General features: G+C 32.3%; 5 protein-coding genes and 3 non-coding genes across 8 annotated transcripts; 7 read left to right on the forward strand and 1 right to left on the reverse strand.

Moving 5' to 3' along the window:
• Positions 1 to 352: 352 nt before the first annotated feature.
• LOC112084632 lies at positions 353 to 3,296 on the reverse strand. Its single transcript, XM_024153891.1, has 2 exons — positions 3,085 to 3,296; positions 353 to 2,541 (listed from the first exon to the last, which is right to left on the reverse strand). Exon 2 carries the CDS (start codon positions 2,539 to 2,541, stop codon positions 1,939 to 1,941), a length of 603 nt encoding a protein of 200 aa, XP_024009659.1. The 5' UTR covers positions 3,085 to 3,296; the 3' UTR covers positions 353 to 1,938.
• Positions 3,297 to 3,735: 439 nt separating this feature from the next.
• LOC18013543 (protein LIKE COV 1) lies at positions 3,736 to 5,931 on the forward strand. The gene is made up of 7 exons (XM_006418651.2): positions 3,736 to 4,094; positions 4,499 to 4,551; positions 4,661 to 4,770; positions 4,941 to 5,108; positions 5,204 to 5,301; positions 5,378 to 5,504; positions 5,595 to 5,931. Exons 1-7 carry the CDS (start codon positions 3,945 to 3,947, stop codon positions 5,696 to 5,698), a joined length of 810 nt encoding a protein of 269 aa, XP_006418714.1. The 5' UTR covers positions 3,736 to 3,944; the 3' UTR covers positions 5,699 to 5,931.
• Positions 5,932 to 10,487: 4,556 nt separating this feature from the next.
• Positions 10,488 to 16,945, forward strand: LOC112084408 (S-protein homolog 26-like). Its single transcript, XM_024153536.1, has 2 exons — positions 10,488 to 10,876; positions 16,819 to 16,945. The coding sequence occupies exons 1-2, from the start codon at positions 10,488 to 10,490 to the stop codon at positions 16,943 to 16,945; spliced, it is 516 nt and encodes a 171-aa protein (XP_024009304.1).
• On the forward strand, positions 14,126 to 14,229 carry LOC112084995. Its single transcript, XR_002898640.1, has one exon. It is a non-coding gene; the product is annotated as a small nucleolar RNA Z43 (small nucleolar RNA).
• On the forward strand, positions 14,607 to 14,706 carry LOC112084994. Its single transcript, XR_002898639.1, has one exon. It is a non-coding gene; the product is annotated as a small nucleolar RNA snR60/Z15/Z230/Z193/J17 (small nucleolar RNA).
• A 917-nt stretch (positions 16,946 to 17,862) lies between the features above and the next one.
• LOC18013544 lies at positions 17,863 to 20,115 on the forward strand. Its single transcript, XM_006418652.2, has 2 exons — positions 17,863 to 18,308; positions 19,598 to 20,115. Exons 1-2 carry the CDS (start codon positions 17,871 to 17,873, stop codon positions 20,060 to 20,062), a joined length of 903 nt encoding a protein of 300 aa, XP_006418715.1. The 5' UTR covers positions 17,863 to 17,870; the 3' UTR covers positions 20,063 to 20,115.
• Positions 20,116 to 20,593: 478 nt separating this feature from the next.
• On the forward strand, positions 20,594 to 20,789 carry LOC112084905. The gene has a single exon (XR_002898561.1). It is a non-coding gene; the product is annotated as a U2 spliceosomal RNA (small nuclear RNA).
• A 3,307-nt stretch (positions 20,790 to 24,096) lies between these two features.
• LOC18013681 lies at positions 24,097 to 25,094 on the forward strand. Its single transcript, XM_024153977.1, has 2 exons — positions 24,097 to 24,720; positions 24,807 to 25,094. The coding sequence occupies exons 1-2, from the start codon at positions 24,097 to 24,099 to the stop codon at positions 25,092 to 25,094; spliced, it is 912 nt and encodes a 303-aa protein (XP_024009745.1).
• The last annotated feature ends 34 nt before the right edge of the window (positions 25,095 to 25,128 follow it).

Here is a 25,128-nt window from a genome sequence, read left to right on the forward strand (position 1 = left end):
CACTTGTTCGTTCATAGATGTTTGATAATCCCGAACTTGATGACTTGAGCTTGAAGACCTAATACAATAATACATGAAGCAAACACAAGATGCAAATCAGTTTAAAAAATCTCCTAATATCACGAAGACAAACAAAATGTGTCACTTCCCAAGTGTAGTAATCAGTGTTTACCTTTCACTTGCAAGTTCACAAAGAATCAAACACTCTTTCACTATCACCAGCTCAGCTTCGTGTCATATTAAACTCAGGGTTGTTTTCTATTTAAAAAAGGTCCAAAAAAAAGGTTAGAAATCAAAGTATCAATTATCAAACTTAATAATCAAAGAGACAAGTAAAAGGGAACAAACTTACTTCTCATGAGTTCATCTTCAAGCTCCACCTCCGCAAGCATTTGTTCACAAGTTGACACTCCTCTTTCATTGATATGAATCTCACATTTTAACCATTGTTCAGTACACATCAACGCTTCAACCATGTAATGTGTCAAACAGCTTCTGTATGGGCTTAACACTCTCCCACTTGTGCTAAATGCGGATTCGGATGCAACAGATGACACTTGCATTGCAAGTATATCTTTTGCAATCAGTGAAAGGACTGGGAACTTGCCACTATTTCTCATCCACCATCCCAAGATATCATACTCTGTACCTTTCATCAGTTTTGGTTTATCAACAGCCTCTTTCAAATATATCTCTAACTCATTTGTTGAGTCATCAACTCCTGCTTCTTCTACAAGCTCATCATATATGCTGTCCATTCGTTTATACCCAACCCCATGACTCAGAACACTTCTTTCAAAAACATCAGTACCGATTTGCTCTTGAGACTGAGAAAACGTTCCTTGGGACTGAGAAGAAGATTGTCCCTGCGACCCTGTAGAACTACTTCGATCTACTAAGCTGTTGTACTCAGCAAACAAATCCTTTAAAATTTGCTCAATGGAATCATAGACTTTTACCAGCGGCACTATCCTTCTCATAAAGAGAATCAAAACAGAACTGAGCAAACTTCATCTTTTTTCGTGGATCAAAAACACTAGCCACTATCACAAGCCTATTCATCTCATTCTTCTCCCTAAACGGATCCCAATACTTCTCCAATTTACCAATCATTGCTAAGGCTCTACTCTTCAAGGGTATCATCAGCTACTGGGCTAGTACTAATGTCACTAATGTTTGAAGTAATAGTGACAATCTCATTATAGACTTTGTGAGCAGCCACAGATGTAGAAGCAGAAAGCATCAATGTAGATTTGTAAAAAATTACAAGAAACTGAACCAACATGTCAACTGCATCCCAATAGCTTGTAGTTGGTGGTCCAATCCTCTTTTTCCCTTCTACTTGTTCAAGAAAATGGTCACCATAAGGTTTATCTTCAGCCTGCATCCTCTCAAAAGCCAACCAAAACTTCAAAGCTTGTTCCAGCATGAGACATGTGGAATTCCACCTGGTCTTCACGTCTAGAGGTAAGCTTCCTCTAGTCATCTTTCCTGTCTCTACTCGAAACTCAAAAGATTTCACTCTGTTTGTAGAAGACTGTACGTAGTGAACGGCAGTCCTAATAGCAACAATACTGTTGTCTTCTTCCGCCAAACCATCCTTCACAATGAGGTTCAAAATGTGTGTTGCACACCTTAGATGTAGGTACTGACCTTTAAGAACCAATGCATCATCTCCCTGTTGCATAAATGCTTCTTTGAATTTCTTCATAGCCGAGCTGTTAGATGTGGCATTGTCCACGGTTATGGTAAACACTCTCTTGATATCCCATTCAGCCAAAACCTCCAGCAGAACCTTACAAATAGTTGATCCCTTATGGTCGGAAACATTCTTAAACCCTATGATCATCTTTCGTAATCTCCAAAAAGCATCAACAAAATGAGCTGTGATGACCATGTAACTTGCACTAGTATATGGAGCAGTCCATATATCAGTTGTTAGAGACAGTCGCTGCTTGTTGCAAGAATCTCCATCATCTTTGCCTTCCGAGATACATACATGTCAACAATATCCGTTGTTGCTGTTCTCCGAGAATGAGGAGTGTGTAGTTTGCATTTTGATGTGAAATGCTTCCAAGCTACACTCTCTATGAAAGCTAACGGCAACTCCCCTAAAACCAGCATCTCATGTGAAGCTTCCCTAAACACAAGCTCAGAAACCTTACCTAAACCCAGCTTCTCATCTTCACCAGTAGGAGATAACACAGTCTGGTTATTATCCCTGTTCGCAGCCTTCCATGCTCGGTATGCCTTGCAACAGAAGTCTATATGCTTCTTTAGACTAGAGGTCCCTGACTTGGTTGGACAAGACATCTCACGGCCACAATAATTACAATTACACTTGTCGTAATTGTTCTTCTGTCTTGTGTAGTGTTCCCACATCTTCGACCTTGTCTTCTTTGTTGAGATAGAACCAGAATCTCGAGACTCTTTCCTCTTCCGAGTACAAGGTGTTTCAACAGCATCATCTGTGTCTTCGAAATCATCTCCACGTTCATTCATTGGAACATCATTGCTTGGTGGGTTTTCAGAAGATGCCATCTGCATAAGACATAGTATAGAACATTAGAAGTATGAACACCAAGTCAAAAATCAAACATAAGTTTCAGATGTTCATCGTACAAGACAACAAGTCAGAAAGAGTTTTTTTTTCGCAAGGATTTCAAACACATATCAAACATAAGTGAATCAATCTCATACAACTGAATATGAATGTAATGAAAACAAAGTAAGTGAATCAAATAATCAATCGTAAACAAAAACACAATTCCAAGTTTCCAACATAAGTTTCAGAGTTCATCCATCGAACAAGTCAGCTAGATTTTTTTTTTTTTTGAAGCATTTCGAACACATATCAAACTTAAGTGAGTGTGAGTCAATCTCATACAAAGCATATACGAATGTAATGAAAACAAAGTAAGTGAATCAATCACAAACAAAAACACATATCAAACAAAAAAAGACATATCAAAGTACCGAACATAAGTGTACTCAGAATTCAGAGTTCATCCTTCATCGATTAGCGTTAGAACAGATAAAAGTCAGAGATCAAGATCACGAATTTAAAATTTGATAACCACTTACCTCAGACAAGTTTCTCGATGATTCAGTTGAAGGAGACGGCGATCGCGATTTGGAGGCCACGTTTTTCTTATTTAGGGATTCCAGTTTGTAAATTGGGGGTTTAGAGCAGCTATAAGTAAATCGATCCAAGGTTTTGATAATGGGAAGTTGGTTTGCGAGATCGTCGGGAAATTTTAGTGATTTGATTTGAATCAATATTCTCTCAAGATCAAACTTAGAAAGAATCGAAGAGAAGAAAAAGAAAACTTAAGAAAATCGGGTACACTATCGGGTTTAAGAGAAACTCCGGATCCGAACCGTTACCCACGGGTCCAAGAAATAGAATCTATCGAATAATTAGGTGGTATCCGAAATCGATTCGGACCAGGTTTTTTGGGTCGATTCCAGAGCGGGTTCTCGGGTCCGGATAATATGCCCAGGCTAAGTTTCACTGTTTTCGTTCAAAGTCCAACATTGCATTTGTTTTTTTAACACATTAATTAACTAACAAGTTATTGTAAAACACCCTCATTAAACATATTAAAACCAATTACGACAATGATACACAGTATAGTTTTTAATTTTCATATACTGTCAAATGATTTTTGATAATTGATTAATTGCTTTCCATTAATAATTAAAATGATTAGAGACGAAGATTAAAAAAATATTAACAAATTTCCGAAACAGACTGGAAACAGATAGTCTTTCTCTCCTCTTTCTCTCTCTTTCTCTGACCGTCGAATTAGAGGTCAGCTTTGGGGATTTTTCTTCTTCCTCGTTGAATCTTTGACCTTTCTTCCATTGTTGATCTCCTTTTTTCTCCATTTGCTCCGTCTCTGTTGCTGGGTTTCTCAATTCCTTCTCTTTCGTTACCGTTTATGGGCGACGCGAAACCCGGGAGCGTGATGGCTAACAGAGATCGGGAGCTTCTGATTCCAGTTGCTCATTCCGGCGAAGATGATGACGATGCTACACCCAAACCCTCTTCTTCTTCTTCGTCTTCTTCCTCACATCCCGCTGGTCACGAGGTTATCACTTTTATGATCTCGATTCGGAAATTACGGCCCTTAGGGTTTTTTAGTTTGTGCGCTGTTCGGATTCTGCGATTTAGGGTTTTTGATGGCGAAATTCCTCGAATTTTTCATCCATTTTTGTTGGGTTTAGTGCAGAATCTTCTCTTTGTTGGTCAATTTCGGGTTCGAGGTTGAGAATTGGAAAGTTAGCTTTAGCTTGATCGGATCAAGATTTTTGAAAACAAGGATCTATTTTTCGTTTCAGCATTTTGTTCAAAGAAGTTTGAAGTTGTTCCTGGATGATTTAGTGATTACCAAAGAACATGAGAATCTGTTGCAATACAAGAAATGAAACTCTGTTTCTTATCTGCTATCCAGTCTTGATCTCTTTTCTGACTAAGAATTTGGTTTATCTTTAGACCTTTTACAAGTTGATAAGAAGCTGGGCATCAAAGAAGTTCATGACTGGATGGTAGGGGAACGTCTTGTCTTTTCTTGCTTATCGTAATTGAGGATTTCGTTTTGCATTTGATCTCTAAGCTAAATCTCTGCATCTTCTGACTCTCTAAATCGTCTTGCAGTGTGATCTTGCTTCCAATGGCGATCACTTTCTACGTGACGTGGTGGTTTATTCATTTCGTTGATGGATTTTTCTCCCCAATTTATGCTCAACTCGGAATTGATATATTTGGTGAGCTTCTAGCTCCTCAATATCTCCGTCTAGTAACTACATGTATGTTCATTGGCCATCACGAAGTAACTCTATATTGTCAAAAACCAAATCATATGGCTCTACAAGTTGAAGACAAATGTAGTAGACAACATTTAATGTCAGTCTTGTTTTGTAAATTTGCTTTCCAGGACTCGGCTTTATCACGTCCCTTACATTCATCTTCTTGGTTGGAGTGTTCATGTCGTCATGGTTGGGGACATCGGTTCTGAATTTGGGAGAGTGGTTTATCAAGCGGATGCCATTTGTTCGCCATATCTACAACGCCTCCAAGCAAATCAGTACTGCTATATCGCCAGGTATCGTTGGGCTTCTTTCTCTCAATCTCTTTGGTTTGATCGTTTTTGGTGGAGAGGAGTAGTTGATTATATGACTTGTCACCATTACATTCCAGATCAAAACACTCAGGCTTTCAAGGAAGTCGCCATTATAAGGCATCCACGTATTGGTGAATACGCGATTGGGTTCATCACATCGACTGTTGTTCTCCAGGTCTGTTACATGAAACCACAACGTTCTTCATGCAAATGCAGGTTTAAAACAAAGCTTAAAAATGTTTTAATTGCAGACTTACTCAGATGAAGAGGAACTTTGCTGTGTGTATGTTCCCACGAATCACCTTTATATTGGAGATGTATTCCTTGTTAGTACAAATGATGTGATCAGACCAAATCTCTCAGTAAGGGAAGGCATAGGTGAGGAAAAAAGATCAATTGATTTTACCTTGAAAATGTCGGAGATGTTATCTTCTAGTCCTTGAGGGTTTGTTTTTATTTTATCTGCAGAGATCGTTGTATCGGGAGGAATGTCAATGCCGCAAGTTCTTTCAACGCTCGATATGAGAATGGCTCCAGAAAGAAGTAGAAGTAGTAGAGCTGAAAGAAACTGAAAATTTAGTCCTTTGCAGAAAACAAACAGATTCTCAAATCTTCTTTTAACGTCTTCTTCTTTTGGAGTCAGTTAATTGCACATTTGATGTTGAAGCATTAGAAAGCAATGGTGTTTTAGAAGTGTTTGTTCTTGTGACTTGTGTTAACACTGTTTGTGTCTATATCCTAGACTCTCCTACTCCTTTTAGTATGCTGTAAAATATGTTTGTTTAGTCCCATCCCCTTTTTATTTCCTTTAAAAGCAGCTCATGGATTTTCATCAACTATTCGTATTCGAATTCAATTGATTATTATTATTTTTAATTATCTTAGAATCGTATATTTACGGTTAATAAAAAGTTTTGGAGTTGTGCAAAAGAGTCTCCAAAGATACAAAAACATCCTGGCTACAATATTTGCAAAAAAAAAAAATTGAATTAAAATCTCATTCTTTAAGTAAACCAAATTTTGAAAATATTAATTTTTTTTAATTTATATATATGCAAACCCAATTTGTATGTATGTATATATTTATACTAGCTTTTTACATATCTAAAGAATATGCATTGTACTATGAAAATAAAAATAAAAATAAAAAACTGCACGGTAATATATACATGAATTTTTTTTACTGCTTATTTGGAATTATCTGAACCGAAGATATATAATATTTTAATTATTTTGGTGTTTCCTAAAACTAATAGGACTATGACAAGTATTATCTATACTATTACAATATATATTTTTGTGTCCAAACAAAAATACTTTTTTAGATTATTTTTTACTTAGATAATTACTATTTTTGTTACCAAACAAATTAATTTATTAAAATATTAATTAAATATCATATTTTAATTAAAAAATAATTTCGAACATTAGTATATATTAATGGATTTATTTAAATATAAATTAGATTAATTTTGTATCTGTTATTGGTATATTTTACAAAAATAAAAAATTGGATATTAATTTAGATTTAATTAAGATATCTAAATTTTAAAAATAATTTTATAATAATTGAGATGATAATGATATGTTATTGCATATTTTCATCATGATCAATTAGTATAAAAATTTTAAATATTAAAAATTAATAAATATTTATATCATACAATAATATGAACGGATTAGTTAGAATTATGTAATATAATTTTTATAATTGTGAATTTTTTGGATTAATATAAACGAACATGTTAGAATTATATTTTTTATAATCGCGATCGTATTTAATAGTAGAATAAAAAATGATAAAAAAAATATTTCTGAATATAAAATTAATCTATGTGAATTGAAAATAGTATAAAATTAATCATTATGTGTGGGAGATCGTACCCAGGAAACGATATCATCCATAGATCCAACGATATGACCCAGCAACTTGCAAATAGTAATCGAGCATTAGTTAGTTCAAAACACCAAGACGATGTCGATGAATCGTCTATCGTTTCTCCTATTTGTTTTGGCCTTTAGCTTAACCATGATGAGTAACACAGCCTTGTCGTCCTACACAGGAACCGTGTGGTTCAGAAACTTCTTGCATAACCACAACGATCTCATAGTCCATTGCAAATCCCTGGACCAAGATAATGGATACCATAGGCTGCCTCCCACAGTATCCTACGATTTCCTTTACAAAGGAAAAGGAGATTCCTTCGACTACGAAGATACATTATGGTGTCATCTATGGCATGGACCTAAGTTCAAGCATCACCAAGTCTTTAATGTTTACACTGGCGAAGTATGGGAAGCTAGAGAAGACGGTATATATTTATCTGAAAACCTACGTCCGTCCGCCTTCATGTATGGTTGGGATGTTCCTTTAACATTATCAAGAGCTTCCTCGTTGGGATCGAGTTGCTTCTATTTAAGCTTGTTGTTAGTTTCTTCCTTGTTTCTCTTCTCTTTTGTCTAGTTTCTTGTTAGCAAATTATGTTTTGGTTTTTGATTTTCTTTTATGAGCTTTGGTGTTTTGATTATTTTTGTTTTTGTTGGAGAGTTTGTTAAATTAACTTGGAGAGTTTATTCTCTAATTTAATCTAAAGTCCTAAACGAACTTGGACTTAGTACATTAACGAATACGGTTTTGTTGAATTACTCAATCTTAGTTAGGTCGGGTGAATATATGTCAGATTTCTCGAAATTAATGAATATAACTAAATAAATACTCGGAAGCCAATATGTAGAAAGTTTCTCTCGTGTTTTTTTTGGACTCTTTGTACTTCCATGAAAAGAAATCTCTTTCTTGGTACGAATTTTTTTTTTATAATGATTGAAATAATAAACTATATACTATTGCATATTTTATCATGATTAATTAGTTTAATAGTTTTAAATTATTAAAATTAATAAATATTTATATTTTATGATAATATAAACGAACTGATTAGAATTATGTTTTATAATGTTGGGAATCAATCCAAAGTCCCACATCGGAAGTTTAGACTAATATGGTCTAGTATATAAGTAATGTATAACTCTAATTAGTATGAAGCCTTTTGGGAAGGAGCCCAAAAAAACAAATACGTGCGGGCTTTGCTTGTTGGGCCCAAAGCGGACAATATCATACTAATTAGGGAAGTTGGACATGAGCTTAGAAAAACCCAATATATAATCTCGAATTTTTTTTATTATTATGAACAGATAAAATAGAATTATGATTTTATAATCACGTCATATTTAATACTAAAAAAATATACAAAAACGAATTCTATCTAAACACAAAATTAATCTTTGTCACTTATTAAAAATATATATTTATAATATATATATATATATCTATATATATATCTAAACAAAAAAAACACAAATTATTAAAAAAATATAAACAACTACGGGTTAGAATCTAATTTTATCATTATAAAAGAGGTAAGAAACTAAAGAACTTTGTTTCAAAATCATAAAACTCACAGCAAAAAAAAAAAAGATCGAGCACTAATTAGTTCAAAACACCAAAATGTCGATGAATCGTCTATTGTTTCTCCTATTTGTTTTGGCTTTTAGCTTAACAATGATGAGTAACACAGCCTTGTCGTCCTACACAGCTAGCGTGTGGATCAGAAACTTTCTGCATAACCAAAACGATCTCATAGTCCATTGCAAATCCGTGGACCACGATAAGGGATACCATAGGCTGCGTCCCACAGTATCCTACAATTTCCTTTACAGAGAATCAGATGATCTCTCAGACTACCAAGAAACATTCTGGTGTCATCTATGGCATGGACCTAACTTCAAGCATCACCAAGTCTTTAATGTTTATGGTAGCAACGTATGGGAAGCTAGAGAAGACGGTATATATGAAGCGACAAGAAGCGGTGGGTCCGCGTTCGTGTATGGTTGGGATGTTCCTTTAACCTTATCAAGAGCTTCCTCGTTGGGATCGAGTTGCTTCTATTTAAGCTTGTTGTTAGTTTCTTCCTTGTTTCTCTTCTCTTTTATCTAGTTTTCTTGTTATCAAATCATGTTTTGGTTTTTGATTTTCTTTTATGAGCTTTGGTGTTTTGATTATTTTTGTTTTTTGTTGGAGATTTGCTGAATGAACTTGGAGAGATTATTTTCTGATTAATTTTAAGTCCTAAACGAACTTGGACTTAGTACATTAACGAATACGGTTTTGTTGAATTACTCAAACTTAGTAAGGTCGGGTGAATATACAGTATGTCAGATTTCTCGAAACTAATGAATATAACTAAATAATTACTCTGAAGCCACTATGTAGGATGTCTCTCTCGTGTTTTTTGGACTCTTTGTGCTTCCATGAAAAGAAATCTCTTTCTTGTACGAAAAAATATCCCAAAAACTAAAATCTATTACATATATTAAAAGGATGTTCAAACCGATGCTCGATCTCTTGTGATGATTGTGACTTTGAGTTGGGATTATCGTTGCTCTAATTGGCCAAAAGTGGTAAATCATAGATACGATGAGCATCCTCTCTCCTTATGTTATGGTGATCAAGACCCTAATAATGGTAAGTATTGGCGTCATATTTAGCTAGTGAGGGTGTAACAAATCCAAAAGACACATAATGGATAAATGGAATACATAGGAACAAATTACCGTTCTCGACCATTAGTTGCCCATTGTCAAGTCCAATATATAGCCAATCCCAATATATAGGCCCTTTAACTCTCAAGATTTATAATCCAGAAATCATGTACATCTGTTCTGAAAGTTGTTTATTGGCAATAGGTACAATGTGATTATCCTATATTCTTGAATGGGAAGGCGATTTAGGTGAGACTAGAATACAAAATTATACTATAAAAAATTAATTTAAATGTGTTATTGTAAAATGGCACCACAATCACAGCTTTTTGGTGCGATATGAGTTATGTACAATTTCTGAAAAAAAAAATAATTACTCTCTAAAAATTGATGAATCGCATCGTTGTCAAATCGGATTATCATCATTCACTAGTATATCATGACTAGGGTCATTGTAACCACCTGAATCGGAGTGCCATTGGGATCCTTAGTTAAGAAGTAACCCATATTATAGTAAAAGTATGATATATATATATATATATATAAAAAAAACTAAAATTATTTATATGCAAACTTTGGAATTCTCATAAACTAAGATAATATTGTTATTACTTAATTCTGTTTTTCCTATTACTAGTAGGACTGTATGACTTGTATTCTCTATATATAATGAGAAGAGATATAACAAACTAAAGAACTATTTCCAACATTCTATGCGCAGATCTTCGTTTGAAAAATCGAGCATTAGTTCAAAAACACACACAGGAGATATCAATGAATCGTCTATCGTTTCTCCGTTGTGTTTTGGTCTTTACCCTAACCATGATGATGAGCAACACAGCCTTATCAGGCCACACAAGAACCGTGTGGATCACAAACTTTCTGCCTAACCAAAAAGAACTCATAGTCCGTTGCAAATCCGAGTACGTAGATAATGGATACCATAGGGTGCTTCCCACAAGACCATACAGTTTGCGTTACAAAGAAGGTGAATGCGATGACTGCGATAGAGTCTGGTGTCATCTATGGCAAGGACCTGACTTCAAGCATCACAAAGACTTTGAGGTTGATAATGGCAATGTATGGGAAGCTAGAGAAGACGGTGTATACCTATCTGTAAATCAACGTCCAGCCGCGTTCGTGTATAGTTGGGATGTTGCTTCAATATTATCATCAAGAGCTTCCTCGTTGGGATCATCTTTAAGCTTGTTGTTAGTTTCTTCCTTGTTTCTCTTTTCTTTTATCTAGTTTTTTTTTTTGTTTGTGTTTGGAAGATTTTAATAAGTGAATTGAACTTAGAGATAGAGTTTTTTTCTTTCTCTTTTTTACTTGTTAGTTTTAATTACGTGAGTTTTCTTCTATACAGTAAAACCTCTATAAATTAATAATGTTGGGACCATGATATTTTATTAATTTATCGTGATATTAATTTATCTATAAATTAATAATTATTAATTTATAGAGAAAATTTGCTTTCCGTATATAATTTTTTAAAAATTTCTTTGGAATAATGTTATATTTTAAAATTTTAACAAATCTTATGATATAAATTATGATTAACAATCATACCTATCATAATAAAATAGTTTTTAACACCAGATTGGATTGTCCATGTAAAAATATATATGTTCATAAGTTTAAAACTTATAAAAAAAACAATGGCTACTATCAGTATTAGTGATGATAAAATTAAAGATAATACTACAATACATTTAAAAATATTTATATGTAAGAAAATCAATTATCACATCAAAAAATTATCATAATTTTGAATGTATATAGTAAAACAGCAATAAGAGCTACTGATATAATAATTGGAGAGATGAGAACCAATGAGATTTCAACTTTAAGTAAAAGCAAACACATTAGTCATATTTTAGAATATTATATTTACATATATTTACATAAATTTATATAATTATTAATTTATGTTTTTGTTGGGACCATATATTTATATAAGGGTTTCGAAAAAAATTATTATCTTATTATCTTATCAAATTTGATGGATTTTTACATTGACCCGACTTGGGACCAGCAAAATTTATTAATTTATAGTAATTATTAATTTATCGAGTATTAATTTATCAAGGTTTTACTATATTCAAGAATAGGGTTTTGTTGTAAGGTTTGATCAGCAATGGATTAGGTCGGGTGAAAACAAATTGGATTATTCGAAAAGCAATACAATCTTGTAGCCATCTCCACTTACAGAGTTCACTGATTATAAAAAACTATATAAGTATAATACTTTTGTATAATACTTACAAAAAAATACAACATAGTACACAAATTAGTTTATTGTTTTGATTCTAGCACACCAAACTGAAATTCCAAAAGTAGCACACAAACAACTACATCTAAAAATACTTTGTTTATTCTAGATAAGTTTAAAATATAATTAAAAATATTATATTTAGGTTTTCTATTTCCATTTAGAGTTTAATGTTTCTTCATTATTCACATTCAAATTCAATTGAATATATATATATATATATATATATAAGAATCATCGTATATTTACGGTTACTAAATAGTTTTGGACTTGTGTATAAGAGCCTCCAAACCTACAAAAACATCGCCTACAATAATATTTGCAAAAATTGAATTGAAATGAAACCTGGTTCCTTAATACTTTAATAGTTACAAAATTATTGAAAAACTATGAGAATATTAAAAATATATGTGTTTTTTTACTGCTTATTGATAATTATCCAAACCGAAAATAGTATTTTTAGTACTTTAAAGTTTCCAAAAACTAATAGGACTATGACAAATCTTTCTTATTATTCGTAACAAATTAACTAAAGAACACCATCTAACAAGGTTTCTCTCCCAAGATTTTCCTCTCTCTCCATAATCCTCCTGGTCTCGTTTCAAGATCATAAAACTCAGCATAAAAAATCAAGCATTAGTTAAAATCATACAAGATATCGATGAATCGTCTTTCGTTTTTCCTATTTGATTTTGCCTTTGGCCTAACCATGATTAATAACACAGCCTTGTCTCACACAAATACCGTTTCGATCAGAAACTTCCTACGAAACCAAAACGATCTCATAGTCCACTGCAAATCCAAGGGCCATTATATGAGATACAATAGGGTGCACCCACAGGATCCTACAATTTGCTTTACAGAGGATGTGATTACTTAGAACCAATATTCCGGTGTTATATATCTATGGCAAGGACCTGACTTCAAGCATCACCAAGTCATTGATGTTGTAAATGGAGACGTATGGGAAGCTAGAGAAGACGGTATATACCTATCTACTGATCTCAGTCAGTCCACGTTCGTCTATGGTTGGGATCTTCTTTCAAGCGCTTCCTCGTTGTTCATTCCTTTAATCTTGTTGTTAGTTTCTTGCTTTGTTACTCTTTTTTTTTGTCTAGCTTTCTCGTTAGCAAATTATGTTTTGCTTGTTGATATTCCTTTGTGAGCTTTGGTGTTTTGATTATTTTTGTTGTTTGTGTTAAAGATGTCCTAAATGAAGTTGGAGGATTTATTTTTGACTTTATTTATTAAAGAATAGGGGTTTGTTGTCATTTTTTGAATTACCCAAACTTAATTAGGTCGGGTGAATATAAGTCTAATTTCTCAAAAAAATACAAGTCAATTATTGATTATATAACTAAAGAAATACTCTGAAGCCATCTGAATTGAAGTAACTATGTAGAAAGTTTCTCCCGTTGTGGGACTCTGTCCTTCCATGAAAAAAAATATCTTTCTTAGTATTATCAGTACACGCAAAATTGCGAAAAAAACAAAAAATTCCACAAAAAACTCAAAACTATAACATATATTAGGAGGATGTTAAAACCGATGCTCTTTTGTAATGATAGTCAATGGCTCTGATTGGTTGCCAAGGTTTGGAGATGAACCACTCCAATGGCCTCTAAACATCGAAGTGAGTGAAATAAGCGGTTGAATCACCATTTGTTACTAAACCGCCTTCTCCAACCATTATTTTTAACTGTTTTTTTAGTTCAAAATTTGTAACCAACTTATTTAAACGTTGTCACCGATCGAACTTAGTGTATATTTTAGCAAAACGAAAAAAATACAAAACTAAAACATATTTTTTGCAAAACTGGAACATATTTTTTGCAATAATCTATTATCTGTCTATAATGGGCCAATGGGCCCAGACTTTTGGGTTTTGTTGCAATTAGAGAGACTCTATAACAGCGTGTAGTTTGTTTATCTTTCACGAAACAGCGTGTAGTTTAGAATAATTTGTTGAAACTACATGTCGTTTGTTTCCCCGAAACCCTAGCTCCCAAATATTTGTTTCTTGTATAAAAACTAAAAAGCTTGTGAAAGTTTAACAATATGAGTAAACATTCTTCTTAGGATTTATTCCGATCTACGCCGAGTTTAGCTTCTCTTCCTCATTTTTTTTCATCTTTCTCTCTCGATTTCAATGAATTTTTGAAATTTTTTTTTTGATTTATGTGTTTATGGACAGTGACGATTGATATTGAAAGGTCTCGTTCGTCGTAATATATGCCGTAAAAAGCTAATTTGCCGACCATTCTGTTATATCACCACCCATATTCTGAGTCCATCTCCCAAAATTTTTCTATTGTTTTCATCGATTTTTGGCCTATGATTTAAAACAATTTTGACAAGCATATGTCTGAATTAATCCTTGTTGATAAATCTAATCTACTTTATGAGGCTGAATTATTTTCCGCTAACCTCGAATCCGATTTTGTTTTTCTGCGTTTGAATCTGTTTTGGTTGATTGTGTTTTTGATTGCTTAGGCCTGTGATTTAAAACAATTTTGACAAGCATATGTCTGAATTAATCCTTGTTGATAATATCTAATCTTCTCTATGAGGCCTATTTTGATAAAATCCAAATTTCGATTTTTGATTCCGATTTTTGATTCGCTGTGTGATTTTCTAAAATCTTTATTTTTGATGAGAAAGCTTAAAGGAAGGGTCAAGTGATGATTGATAACGCATAGTTCAGATGATAAAAATCTTACATGATTACATCTATTCAGCATAGTCTTTCGCTCCTATCTGATGATCCTTCCTTTTAATTTTATTATTATGTTCTGATTTAGCGAATGTACAATCGTTTGACTGGTTGCTTATTCTGATAATTGGAAATCACAATGGCCCCGATTATTCTGATTGCTTCGCTTTCCAATTTTCCAAACATATCACACGTTGCAATAAAGAAATTTGCAATTCATAAAATAACATAATTTTTGATTGGCGTGGATCCCTCTCGTTAGAATGTTTTAATAGACTTGCGGGAACTATGTCACTAATTTTTTTAAGTTTGAATTTTTTGATAAGTCTTTGTATTCCCTCTGCTGGCAGATGTTGATTACATAGTTCCCGTAATGATTTTAATTTCACCCTATCTAGCTCTGTAAGATTTGTCAATCAAATGTGGAGTCTCAAAAATACAACAATGAACTAAGTTTGAGTTATGAGTAAATATTGTTTGTAGTTAAAGTTCACTCTCAAAAGAACATTGTTCGTATGTAAAACACTTTTTACAAGCAAGTGATATACTATATTGATGCAAGTTTCACGAATACCAAACAGAGTAAGCAATAAACGTAGCATATTGGATCGTTTTTGTTCAGTAAATTTGAAACAGTTTACAAAAACCTTAAAACGTTTTTTTAGTAAAGTATTGCATATTTAATTTTGATTGCATATTTGTATTTGTTTGCATATTATGAAAAAAGTGTTTACATATCTTATGAGTGGATTTTGGTTTAGCGGGTCTTGGAGGAAGAGATTAATAAGAAGCAAGAGATGTAATCAATTGTTTCCACTTGATAGAGCTCCATCTATGGGTTTGATCCATCTTTGGCATTGATCCATATGTGCTTGCTCTTTCTTGGTTGATAATAACTCAAAAGCTTCACGACCATAATGTATTACTTTAGGATGACGATAATTGGAGAACAAAATCAAGAACGTGTAATTAGAGTGGATCAATGCCAAAGATTGAGTTCGATCATCTACAAAAATAGTTGTAGTTCCTTTTGGCCATTGTAGATGCTTTAAAAGACAAAAATATCCGCCTTTCTGCGGTATGAACGAGTGAAATCTGAGATAAAGAATACATGACCAAGCGAAGGTGAGAGTAGAAACATTGATAATGTGTCGAGAGGTTATGGCTTGAGATATGAAAATATTTTACGATGATTGTAGATTTTTTTGGTCGATTGAACAGAAAACCGACATATTAGCAAAGAAAGGTCCTGCAAATTACCTTTCCTTCTCAAGATGTCTGTATTCTTCGAGTTGGCTAATGCTCTGTACCGTGACTATTATGTAATTTCAAATTCATCTTAATATAATTTTAATTTTCTGAAGAAAAAAAACCGACATTGGTGTTGTGTGTAACTGCATTGTGGTAAAATCTTATATTTTAAGAAACAGACATTGGTGTTGGTGTTGTGTGTAACCGAGATTCTTATATTTTAGGTTTGAATATATTTAAGGTTTATCTCTTCCTTAATAGTGAGTTTGAGATGAAGATCGGTGGTTTAAAATATTTTTTGGGAGCTGAAGTAGCAAGGTCAAAACAGTTCAAAACAAGGAATCTTTATACAGTAAAACTTTTATAAATTAATAATGTCGAGATTAAAATATTTTATTAATTTATTAATTTATCGATATAAAAATCTACTCGAAAAACTAATTTAGAACTTAAAAAATATATTAATTTATTGAGATATTAATTTATCGAGTATAATTTATAAAGGTTATACTATATCACAAAGAAAATATGTATTGGATTTACTTGCAGAAACCAGAATGCTAGATTACAAACCAATTGAGACACCAATGATGCAAAATCTAAAGCTCTCGGTGGATCCTAACCAATCACCAACAAACAAAGAAAGGTATCAAATAATAGTGGGAAATTGATTTATTTATCTCACACTCGATCTGATATAGCTTTTGTAGTTAGTGTTGTGAGTAAATTCATGCATTAGCCAAGTAAGGAGCATATGGATGCAGTTACAAAGATACTACGCTATTTAAAGGCAGCACCAGGCAAAGGTCTCATGTTTAGTAAACACAGTCATCTTGACGTCGAAGGATACACAGACGCTGATTGGACAGGAGACATCAATGATCGTAAGTTAACCTCAGGATATTTTACTTTTGTAGGTGGAAACCTGGTGAGTTGGAGAATCAAAAAGCAGAAAGTGGTTTCACTTTCAAGTACAGAATCAGAATTTCGAGGTATGGAAAAAGGACTACGAGAATTGTTGTGGTTAAAGAATCTTCTAACTGAAATAGGTTTTGCTTCGACAAAGTCAATGGCATTGTTTTGTGACAACAAAGCTGCTATTGACATAACCCATAATCCAGTTCAACACGACCGAACAAAGCACGTGGAGATAGATCGAAACTTCATACGAGAGAAACTCAACATAGGAATAATATCTGCTTTCCCTTTGTGAAATCGAAAGATCAAAATATGCTTACAAAAGCAGTTAGTGTGACAAGCTTTCATCAAATGTTGTCAAGTTGGGCATGCAAGATCTACATGCTCAACTTGAGGGGGGAGTGTTGAAGATTTGATTGATATGGAAAATGTGATGAATTGGTAAGTTGTGATTATTGGTAGCTAGCCGTTGATATTTAGCCGTTAGAAGATTTGTGTAATTATTCTTTCTTTATGTGTCTTAGTGTGTATATAAAGAGGCAATGTAATGTATTGTTGAGATATAGAGAAAGTGAATACATTATTTTATAAAATAATAGTTTGTTTTTAATAAGATTATTTGGTATATTGATGAACTAAGAGGTGTTGAAGTGAAATATGTGTGGGTTCAACTAGTCAAAATGCATCAATAAGCATAGGAAGAGCATCGTAACTAGCTTTACTTATAACGAATCCATCTTTTTTCTCTTTCATTTTTTTCCCACAACATCGTATCTAGAATGAGTAGAATCCAACCTTTTTTTTTAAAAAAGAGTCAAATACGTTGGTTACAATGTCAAACTTAAAGAATCGAGAGTGTACTATTATGTAACTGACACCCAAAACTCTTGACAAATGGTCACAAAACTATTGGCTTCTTCTGTTACCAAAACCTACGCTTGTAGCTATTCCCCTATTTTGTTCCCATGCATACACAAACACAATATTTATGAGCATAAGAACAAAATATTGATATAGACTAACACACACACACACACAAAAAAAAAAAAAAATGAAGATGTACCCAAAATCTGACTCAGACATGACAAGCCTCGACCTATCATCATCACCAAAACGTCCAGCTTATTACGTTCAAAGCCCATCACGTGACTCGGACAAGTCTTCCTCGGTGGCACTGACTCGTCAGACCACTCCTACAGAGTCACCTTCACACCCATCGTCGTTTGCTAGCCGCATCTCTAGTGGCGGTGGAGGAGGATTCCGGTGGAAAGGACGGAGGAAATATCACGGCGGAAGATGGTCGCCGGGTGATCTTAAGGAAGAAAGTGGCGATGGACGGTACGAGGATGTTTATGGGGACAATAGAGGAATCTCAATTGCTACTTGTAGACTTATTTTGGGAGTTGTTGCGACATTGACACTCTTTTCTCTTCTCTGTTCTGTTCTCTTTGCCGCTTCTCAATCCTTTTCTCCAAATGTATACGTCAAGGTATTTTAATCCCTTACTTAGCAAGAATTCACTAATATATTTCAAACCTATGTGTTTTTCATTTTCGTTTACAAATGTTAAGAACATTTTTAACGAAAATACTCCACTTTTTCATTAATATTTTTGGTTTTTGAGTTTTCAATTCATCAAAAGTGTCGCTTTACATTTTCGAATTTTAGACAAAGTTCCTATTTAAACTTTCACCAGAAACTCATTATCTTTAAATATAAGTCATTATCATCTAATTATTGATGTACTACATATTTGTATAATTAAGAATTTTCTTAAGTTGTGTAAAATATTTTAAAATGATACTTGGTGAAACAATTTGAGTATTAGTAATGATTAGTGGGCAACCATTATTGACTTTTTTCGTGGTGTTGTTGACGTTGTTGCAAGCTAATTTCGAAGTAGGCCTTGCTTTCCCATTAGAAGAATCAGAACATTCTATTAATTAAGTCCGGCCATGGAAATATATGGGATAGAAATTAACTAAATTTTCTCGAGCATATGAAGCACATTTTACTATATTTACTCCTCATTGGTCTTTGGTCTTCATGACCAGCTCATGCTCATGAGATTTATGGGCCATTCAAAGATAGTGGAAGTGCTTCATATGCTCGAGAAAATATAAGGGAGGCTCGAAGCTCATGCTTGGCCCGGTTATATATTGTGCGATTTCCTCTGGATTCTAAGTCTGAATCTAGTCGCAGCTTCGAGATATATCTATATCTAAGCAGAAAGTAAAGAACACAGATCTTTTACGAGTTCGGGGCAATGAATGCACCCTACGTCTCGCCGGATGTTTCACCGGAATTCACTAGAACTTGATCGGAGTTATCCTTTACAACCTTGTGCCTCTCTCTGTCTAAGACTCTCTCTCTGTAACAAACTTCAATCGAGCTTCGAGAAGAAGATAAGAAGAGATGACTTTATACTTAGTCATTTACAACATTAGTTATATCACGTGGATCTCACGTGCCTCTCAGGTCTAAAAGGACCCTCTCCTTCACCTGGAGACTTATGCACACTTAGGTGTATATGGATAATGAGACACTTTCTTCAAATCTCCATCTTGTCTCTTTATTCACTTCGTCCTAGCTTACTGAATTCCACATCCGGATCATGAGCAAACCCGCTCATCCTTTTGCGTTTACATTTTATTATAAGGTGTTTCTCCAAATGAATCCATAACTTTTAGTAATTTAAATAATTGAGAAAATCGCAATTTTAATATTTGTAAAGCTCTATACGGGTTTAACTTTTGTCTTCATGCATGTGTTAAATAGGGTGTGAATGTGCATAGTTTTTACTACTGGGAAGGTTTAGACAACACAGGAGTTCCGACAAAGATCATGAACATCAAATGTACAATGGTTTTCACAACACACAATCCTTCTACATTCTTTGGCGTTCACGTCAGTTTCTCTGCTGTCAAACTCATATACTCTCGTCAATTCACGCTTGCCATTGCTCAGCCAAAGAGTTATTACCAACCAAAACAGAGCAACCACACGTCTAGGATCAACCTCGTTGGCTCCAATGTTCCACTCTACGGTGCAGGAGCGGACTTAGCTGCTTCAGACCACAATGGAGGAGTTCCCGTGAAGTTGGAGTTCGAGATTCGATCAAGCGCTAATATTGTCGGAAGCTTAGTCAAGTCTAGGCATCGGAAACATCTCTCTTGCTTGTTCTTTATCTCCTCACACAACAACACGTTTGTAAAATTCACCAACAAGACTTGTAACGAATAATTTTTGTTTTCATTTATTTTTGTTATTCATTATAATACTCATCCGGTTCAGTATGTGTGTCCTTTGAGAAGAGTTTTTGTAGTTCAAAATAAATGTCTTTTTTAAATTTTAATGTGACTTTTTGGTCGTAAATACGTTAAACCTAATCAAAATTAACGAAATCTTCTAATATTATTTAAGAAGAACACTTAAAAAAAGAAACTTTATATGATGTGTTATTAACAACTTTGTCATGCTGAGATGTCAATTTCAGAGAGTTTTTCAGAATTTTTTTTTAAAATAGGTTCAACACACTAGATTAATTACATCATATGTCATTAACATTAATTTAGTTAGTTAAAGATTAGTTTATATCAATTATATATGTAATACTCAAACATTTAATTTGTAAAAATATTCTCTTTTTTTATATTTTTATTAACATATTTCTAAAATTTTAATACATAATATTTCTGATGTTACTAAACATTATATTTTTTTTATTTCATCTTTCTTTACTTTTAATTTGTTAAAAGATAATTATATTATCTATTACCTTTCTCGGCATTTTGGCTAAGATCAAGTGTAGTATCTGTTCTTATCGGTTTAATATCTGATATGTGGGTCATCGGTCCACACGATATTAACTCTATTTTTTTAGGGAAAAAGCCCACTAAGATAGCTTGCTATCTGGGTTTTTGCGAGTCGCCCATGCGTTGCACTACTGCAAGGGCCTAGTTTAGCCCCAAAAAAAAAATCTAATTTAATATACACATAATAATTCAAAAATATTAATATCAAAACAAAATATCTTAATCTGATATTGGACCAGTTAGATATAACGTATTAATCCAATTTAGTATATTTAATGTAAAACTTCATTCATATAAAAAAATATTATTAAAATCTTATACTAATAAAAGTTGAAGCTAAATGCTTTTCAAGGCGTCCACATAGGATTTAAAAGACTAATTTTATTGGTCCACATCAGCATTCAAAATTAAGGAAAATTTCCAATTTTTAATATTATTGTTAAATAAGAAAATTAAGAAAGTTTACAAATTCTAATATTATTTCTGAATAAAGAATTCTGTATAATTTTTTTATTGGTCCACCTCAACATTGAAAATTAAAGAGTTTCTAATTTAATTGTTGTTTTTAAAATTCTTAAAGATAAATAATTAAAAACTAAATTAAATAATATTAACATAAGAAATTTTAAATTCAAATTAGATATATATACACAATATTTAGAGGCTCTTACAGTAGCATCCAAAATTTTGTCACATAACTATAATAATTTTTAAGTTTTTTTCTATATGTTCAACCATTTCAAATTAAAAAAGAAACAAAAAAATAGAGTCAGATTTCATTTAAGAATGAGTCATTAAAAAGAGAGTGTAAAATCTCCAAATTTTGCCACCGAATTTGAAAAAAAATGATAAATTTCAAATAATCCGAGAAACATGTCAAGTGACTGATATGCGACACTTTTGAAAAACGAAGCACTGAAAATAGAAAAAAAGTTTCTTCATTAAACAAAAGAGACTGAAGTACCCAAAGAAGATTTTTGAAATAACATGACATCTGATGGGGTTTTAACAACCCAACCTGAACCACAAAACATGAATAAGAATAACATGACATCTAAAGCAGCATTAGAATACATTCGGTAAGCCTCAAAACAAGGAGGAGAGACTAAAATCATTTGCCGCAATGGGCATCGTGTGGGATCTTTCACCTTTGATTTATAAATCTATTATTAATAAAAGTTAAAGTTATATGCCGCTAAAAATACCCACATATGATTTAAAAGTTTAATTTTATTTATCAACATCAATTTTTAAAATTAAAGAATTTCCCAATTTTAAAATTATATCATTAACAAAAAAATTATATATATAATAAAAAAATAAAAGTTGAAGCTATATGCCTTTAGAATACCCACATTAGATTTAAAAGATCAATTTTATTAATACACATTAATAACTAAAATTAAAAAGTTTCTAAATTATAAAATTACATTGTTAATACAAAACAATATAGAAAAATTGTTAATTAAAATTATTTTATTATTAATAACAGTTAAATATACATTATTATCAAAGCATCCTTATCAGTATTTAAAAATTCAATTTTATTTATATATATCAAAATTGTAAATTAAAAAAGTTTTATAATTCTAATATTATAATTAGGAAAATAAATTAAAAATAAAGAAATCTCTATTAACAGAAAAAACAACATGATAGTAAAATTTCTTCTAACTTACAAATTTAATTTTTTTATCTATTAAAAATACATGCTACTTATACAAGCTTAGGTTACTTGATTATAAGGTTTTTCACCAAGAATTTCAAATAATAATAATTATTTAAAATTTTTAATATATGCAAAATATATTTCCACATAATCTCATGTAATATATTATGCAAAAATGATCAAAAAATTATATTTTGTATATTCGACTTGGAATTGCAATAGATTAATGTAACAATTGTTAGTTTTGAGTTATTCAATTAGTTATTTCATTTTTCTAAATTTGTATGTATTAAAATGTACCAGTTTTGCCTACTTAATTATAATTAGAAAAAGTGAGAATGATATGATGAAACTGAATATAATCATAAAAAATTATTAAATTAAATAAATATGATATATTCAATGAAAAACAGACATAACAATAATTATAATAAACATAATGAAAAACAAAATTTCATTCTTATTAGAAAAGATGACGTATAATTATTGAAAAATTATTTAGAAGTTTACACAACCAATTGACATAAATATATTTAATTCATAAAGTTTGTGTAATTTTATTCATTTCATATTAATTCAACTATTGTTTTGATTTCAATTTTAAAGTTTGTTATTAATCTCAAAACAAACATTTTATTTATTAGTTTTTTTTTAAATTAATATATCAAAATAAAAATTTTTATTGGTTAAACAAAGAAGAAAAAAAATTAAATTTTAAATTTAATTGTTTAAAAACACATCTATAATTGGAATAAAAGTGAAAAATGATTAAAAAAATTATCTTCTTGATTTATGAAAGTGAATGTATAATAATTGATCATCATGTCAATAATATGTTTAAAATGTAGCATTTGATTAATTTGTAAAAAAAAATTAATTGGTTTGGGTATATTAACTTAAAAGTGTTTGACAAAATAATACGTTTTTGAAATATGACATATTGTATATAGATTTAAAACAAAACTGTTAAAACTTCACAATTTACATAAAACTTATTAGATTAACACCATAATATTTTTAATATATTATTAAAATACTAATATATAAAATTATATCTTAATAAATATAATTGATTGCATATAAATTTTATCAACAAACTACCCACGCGTAGCGTGGATGCAAAATCTAGTTAATTATAAAACCACTATTTATCTAGCATTTATGTAATTGTATTACAAAATAAAGATATTTTTAATCATTATTTACAATTGTATAATCAACATATATATATATATATTTGCAATTTTAAATATCATCAGCTAATATTTTTATAGTTGTATTTATATATATTATATTTGTATATTTGAATAAAAGAATTATGGTTAATATTTACTCCGCACTTGGTGCACGTAATCACCTAATAAAACATTATTAAGATCCATATGTTATTTCTATTGTTTCTAGATGACTTAAAATGTTATGAATCTTGAATTTTCTCTCTCAGGTTTTTCGATCTTTCTCAAGTTTCACAATTTGTTACCTAACTTTTATATGTTTTCGCTAGATTTATTTTTATGGGTTTATCAACTTGTAAAACGGAATGTCCAGTTACATTTTTTGGTCCTATCGATCTAATAATAGAACTGGAATTAATTATTTTAGAGAATACAAATGAAAATGAGAAAACCGAGTGAGTAGATCAAGGAGAAAAAATTGGAAGAACTTTTCTTACTTCTAATAACTATGCATCTTCATTCTTCACTACTAAAAACAAATAACAAAACATTCTTCACTACTAAAAACAAATAACAATAACAATTTTTGTGAGCAAAACCAGTAAGAAAAAAAAAAAGATGATGGATGCAACGTCGGAATCCGAAAGAACAAGCCTGGACCTATCAATTTCATCACCAAAACAAGCTTACTACGTTGAGAGCCCTTCAAGCGTGTCCCAAGTATACGATGGTGATAAATCCTCTTCCGCTGCTTCACTGATTCAGATTCACACCCCAAACTACACCATCCTCACCGAGTCACGTCTCTCCTCTTCAAGCCGCACCTCCAATGGGACTGGATTCCGGTGGAAAGGAAGCTCCCGGAGAAGAGACATGTATTGGCTAGAGAGGCCTTATACGATTGATGAAGAGGAAGTTTATGAAGATAACAGAGGATTATCGGTTGGACAATGCAGAGCGGTTTTGGTAATCTTAGGAACTGTGGTTGTGTTCTCTGTTTTCTGCTCTGTTTTGTGGGGAGCTTCTCATCCTTTCTCTCCTATCGTCTCCGTTAAGAGGTTCGACCTTCATAGCTTTTATTACGGAGAAGGAATAGACAGAACAGGAGTTGCCACCAAGATTTTGAGCTTTAACGGCTCAGTGAAAGTGACAATAGACAGTCCTGCTCCTTACTTTGGCATCCATGTCTCTTCTTCTACCTTCAGTCTCACCTTCTCTGCTCTCACCCTCGCCACTGGTCAGGTACTCTTAGTTTCTGATCTCACTCATTCCTCCTCCTATGTCATAGTATTGATAGTAATCTGATCTTTACATTTTGGTTGGTGAAGCTTAAAAGTTATTACCAGCCAAGAAAGAGCAAGCACTTAGCCATTGTCAAGCTCCTAGGCGTAGAGGTTCCTCTATATGGAGCAGGACCTAACTTAGCGGCTTCAGACAAGAAAGGAAGAGTTCCAGTGAAGTTGGAGTTTGAGATCCGATCACAAGGGAATCTTTTGGGGAAGCTTGTCAAGTCGAAACACTTGAATCACATCTCCTGCTCTTTCTTCATCTCTTCCTCCAAGAGCTCAAGACCAATAAAATTTACTCATAAGACCTGTAAACTCACTACCAAGTAAACACATTTTGTTTGTTTCTTTTTTTCTCTATCTG

Source organism: Eutrema salsugineum, unplaced genomic scaffold (genome assembly GCF_000478725.1).
Source record: "Eutrema salsugineum unplaced genomic scaffold, Eutsalg1_0 scaffold_4, whole genome shotgun sequence".
In the NCBI taxonomy this organism is placed as follows: domain Eukaryota; kingdom Viridiplantae; phylum Streptophyta; class Magnoliopsida; order Brassicales; family Brassicaceae; genus Eutrema; species Eutrema salsugineum.

Excerpts from the sequence above, each read along its gene's own strand:
- LOC18013544 (XM_006418652.2), top strand. The coding sequence starts at position 17,871 with ATGAAGATGTACCCAAAATCTGACTCAGACATGACAAGCCTCGACCTA. Across the intron at positions 18,309-19,597 it reads CTCCAAATGTATACGTCAAG|GGTGTGAATGTGCATAGTTT; the intron begins GTATTTTAATCC and ends TGTGTTAAATAG.
- LOC112084632 (XM_024153891.1), bottom strand. The coding sequence starts at position 2,541 with ATGGCATCTTCTGAAAACCCACCAAGCAATGATGTTCCAATGAATGAA.
- LOC18013543 (XM_006418651.2), top strand. The coding sequence starts at position 3,945 with ATGGGCGACGCGAAACCCGGGAGCGTGATGGCTAACAGAGATCGGGAG. Across the intron at positions 4,552-4,660 it reads AAGAAGTTCATGACTGGATG|TGTGATCTTGCTTCCAATGG; the intron begins GTAGGGGAACGT and ends ATCGTCTTGCAG. Across the intron at positions 5,109-5,203 it reads CAGTACTGCTATATCGCCAG|ATCAAAACACTCAGGCTTTC; the intron begins GTATCGTTGGGC and ends ATTACATTCCAG.
- LOC18013681 (XM_024153977.1), top strand. The coding sequence starts at position 24,097 with ATGATGGATGCAACGTCGGAATCCGAAAGAACAAGCCTGGACCTATCA. Across the intron at positions 24,721-24,806 it reads TCACCCTCGCCACTGGTCAG|CTTAAAAGTTATTACCAGCC; the intron begins GTACTCTTAGTT and ends TGGTTGGTGAAG.
- LOC112084408 (XM_024153536.1), top strand. The coding sequence starts at position 10,488 with ATGATGATGAGCAACACAGCCTTATCAGGCCACACAAGAACCGTGTGG. Across the intron at positions 10,877-16,818 it reads GGATCATCTTTAAGCTTGTT|GTGGAAACCTGGTGAGTTGG; the intron begins GTTAGTTTCTTC and ends TTACTTTTGTAG.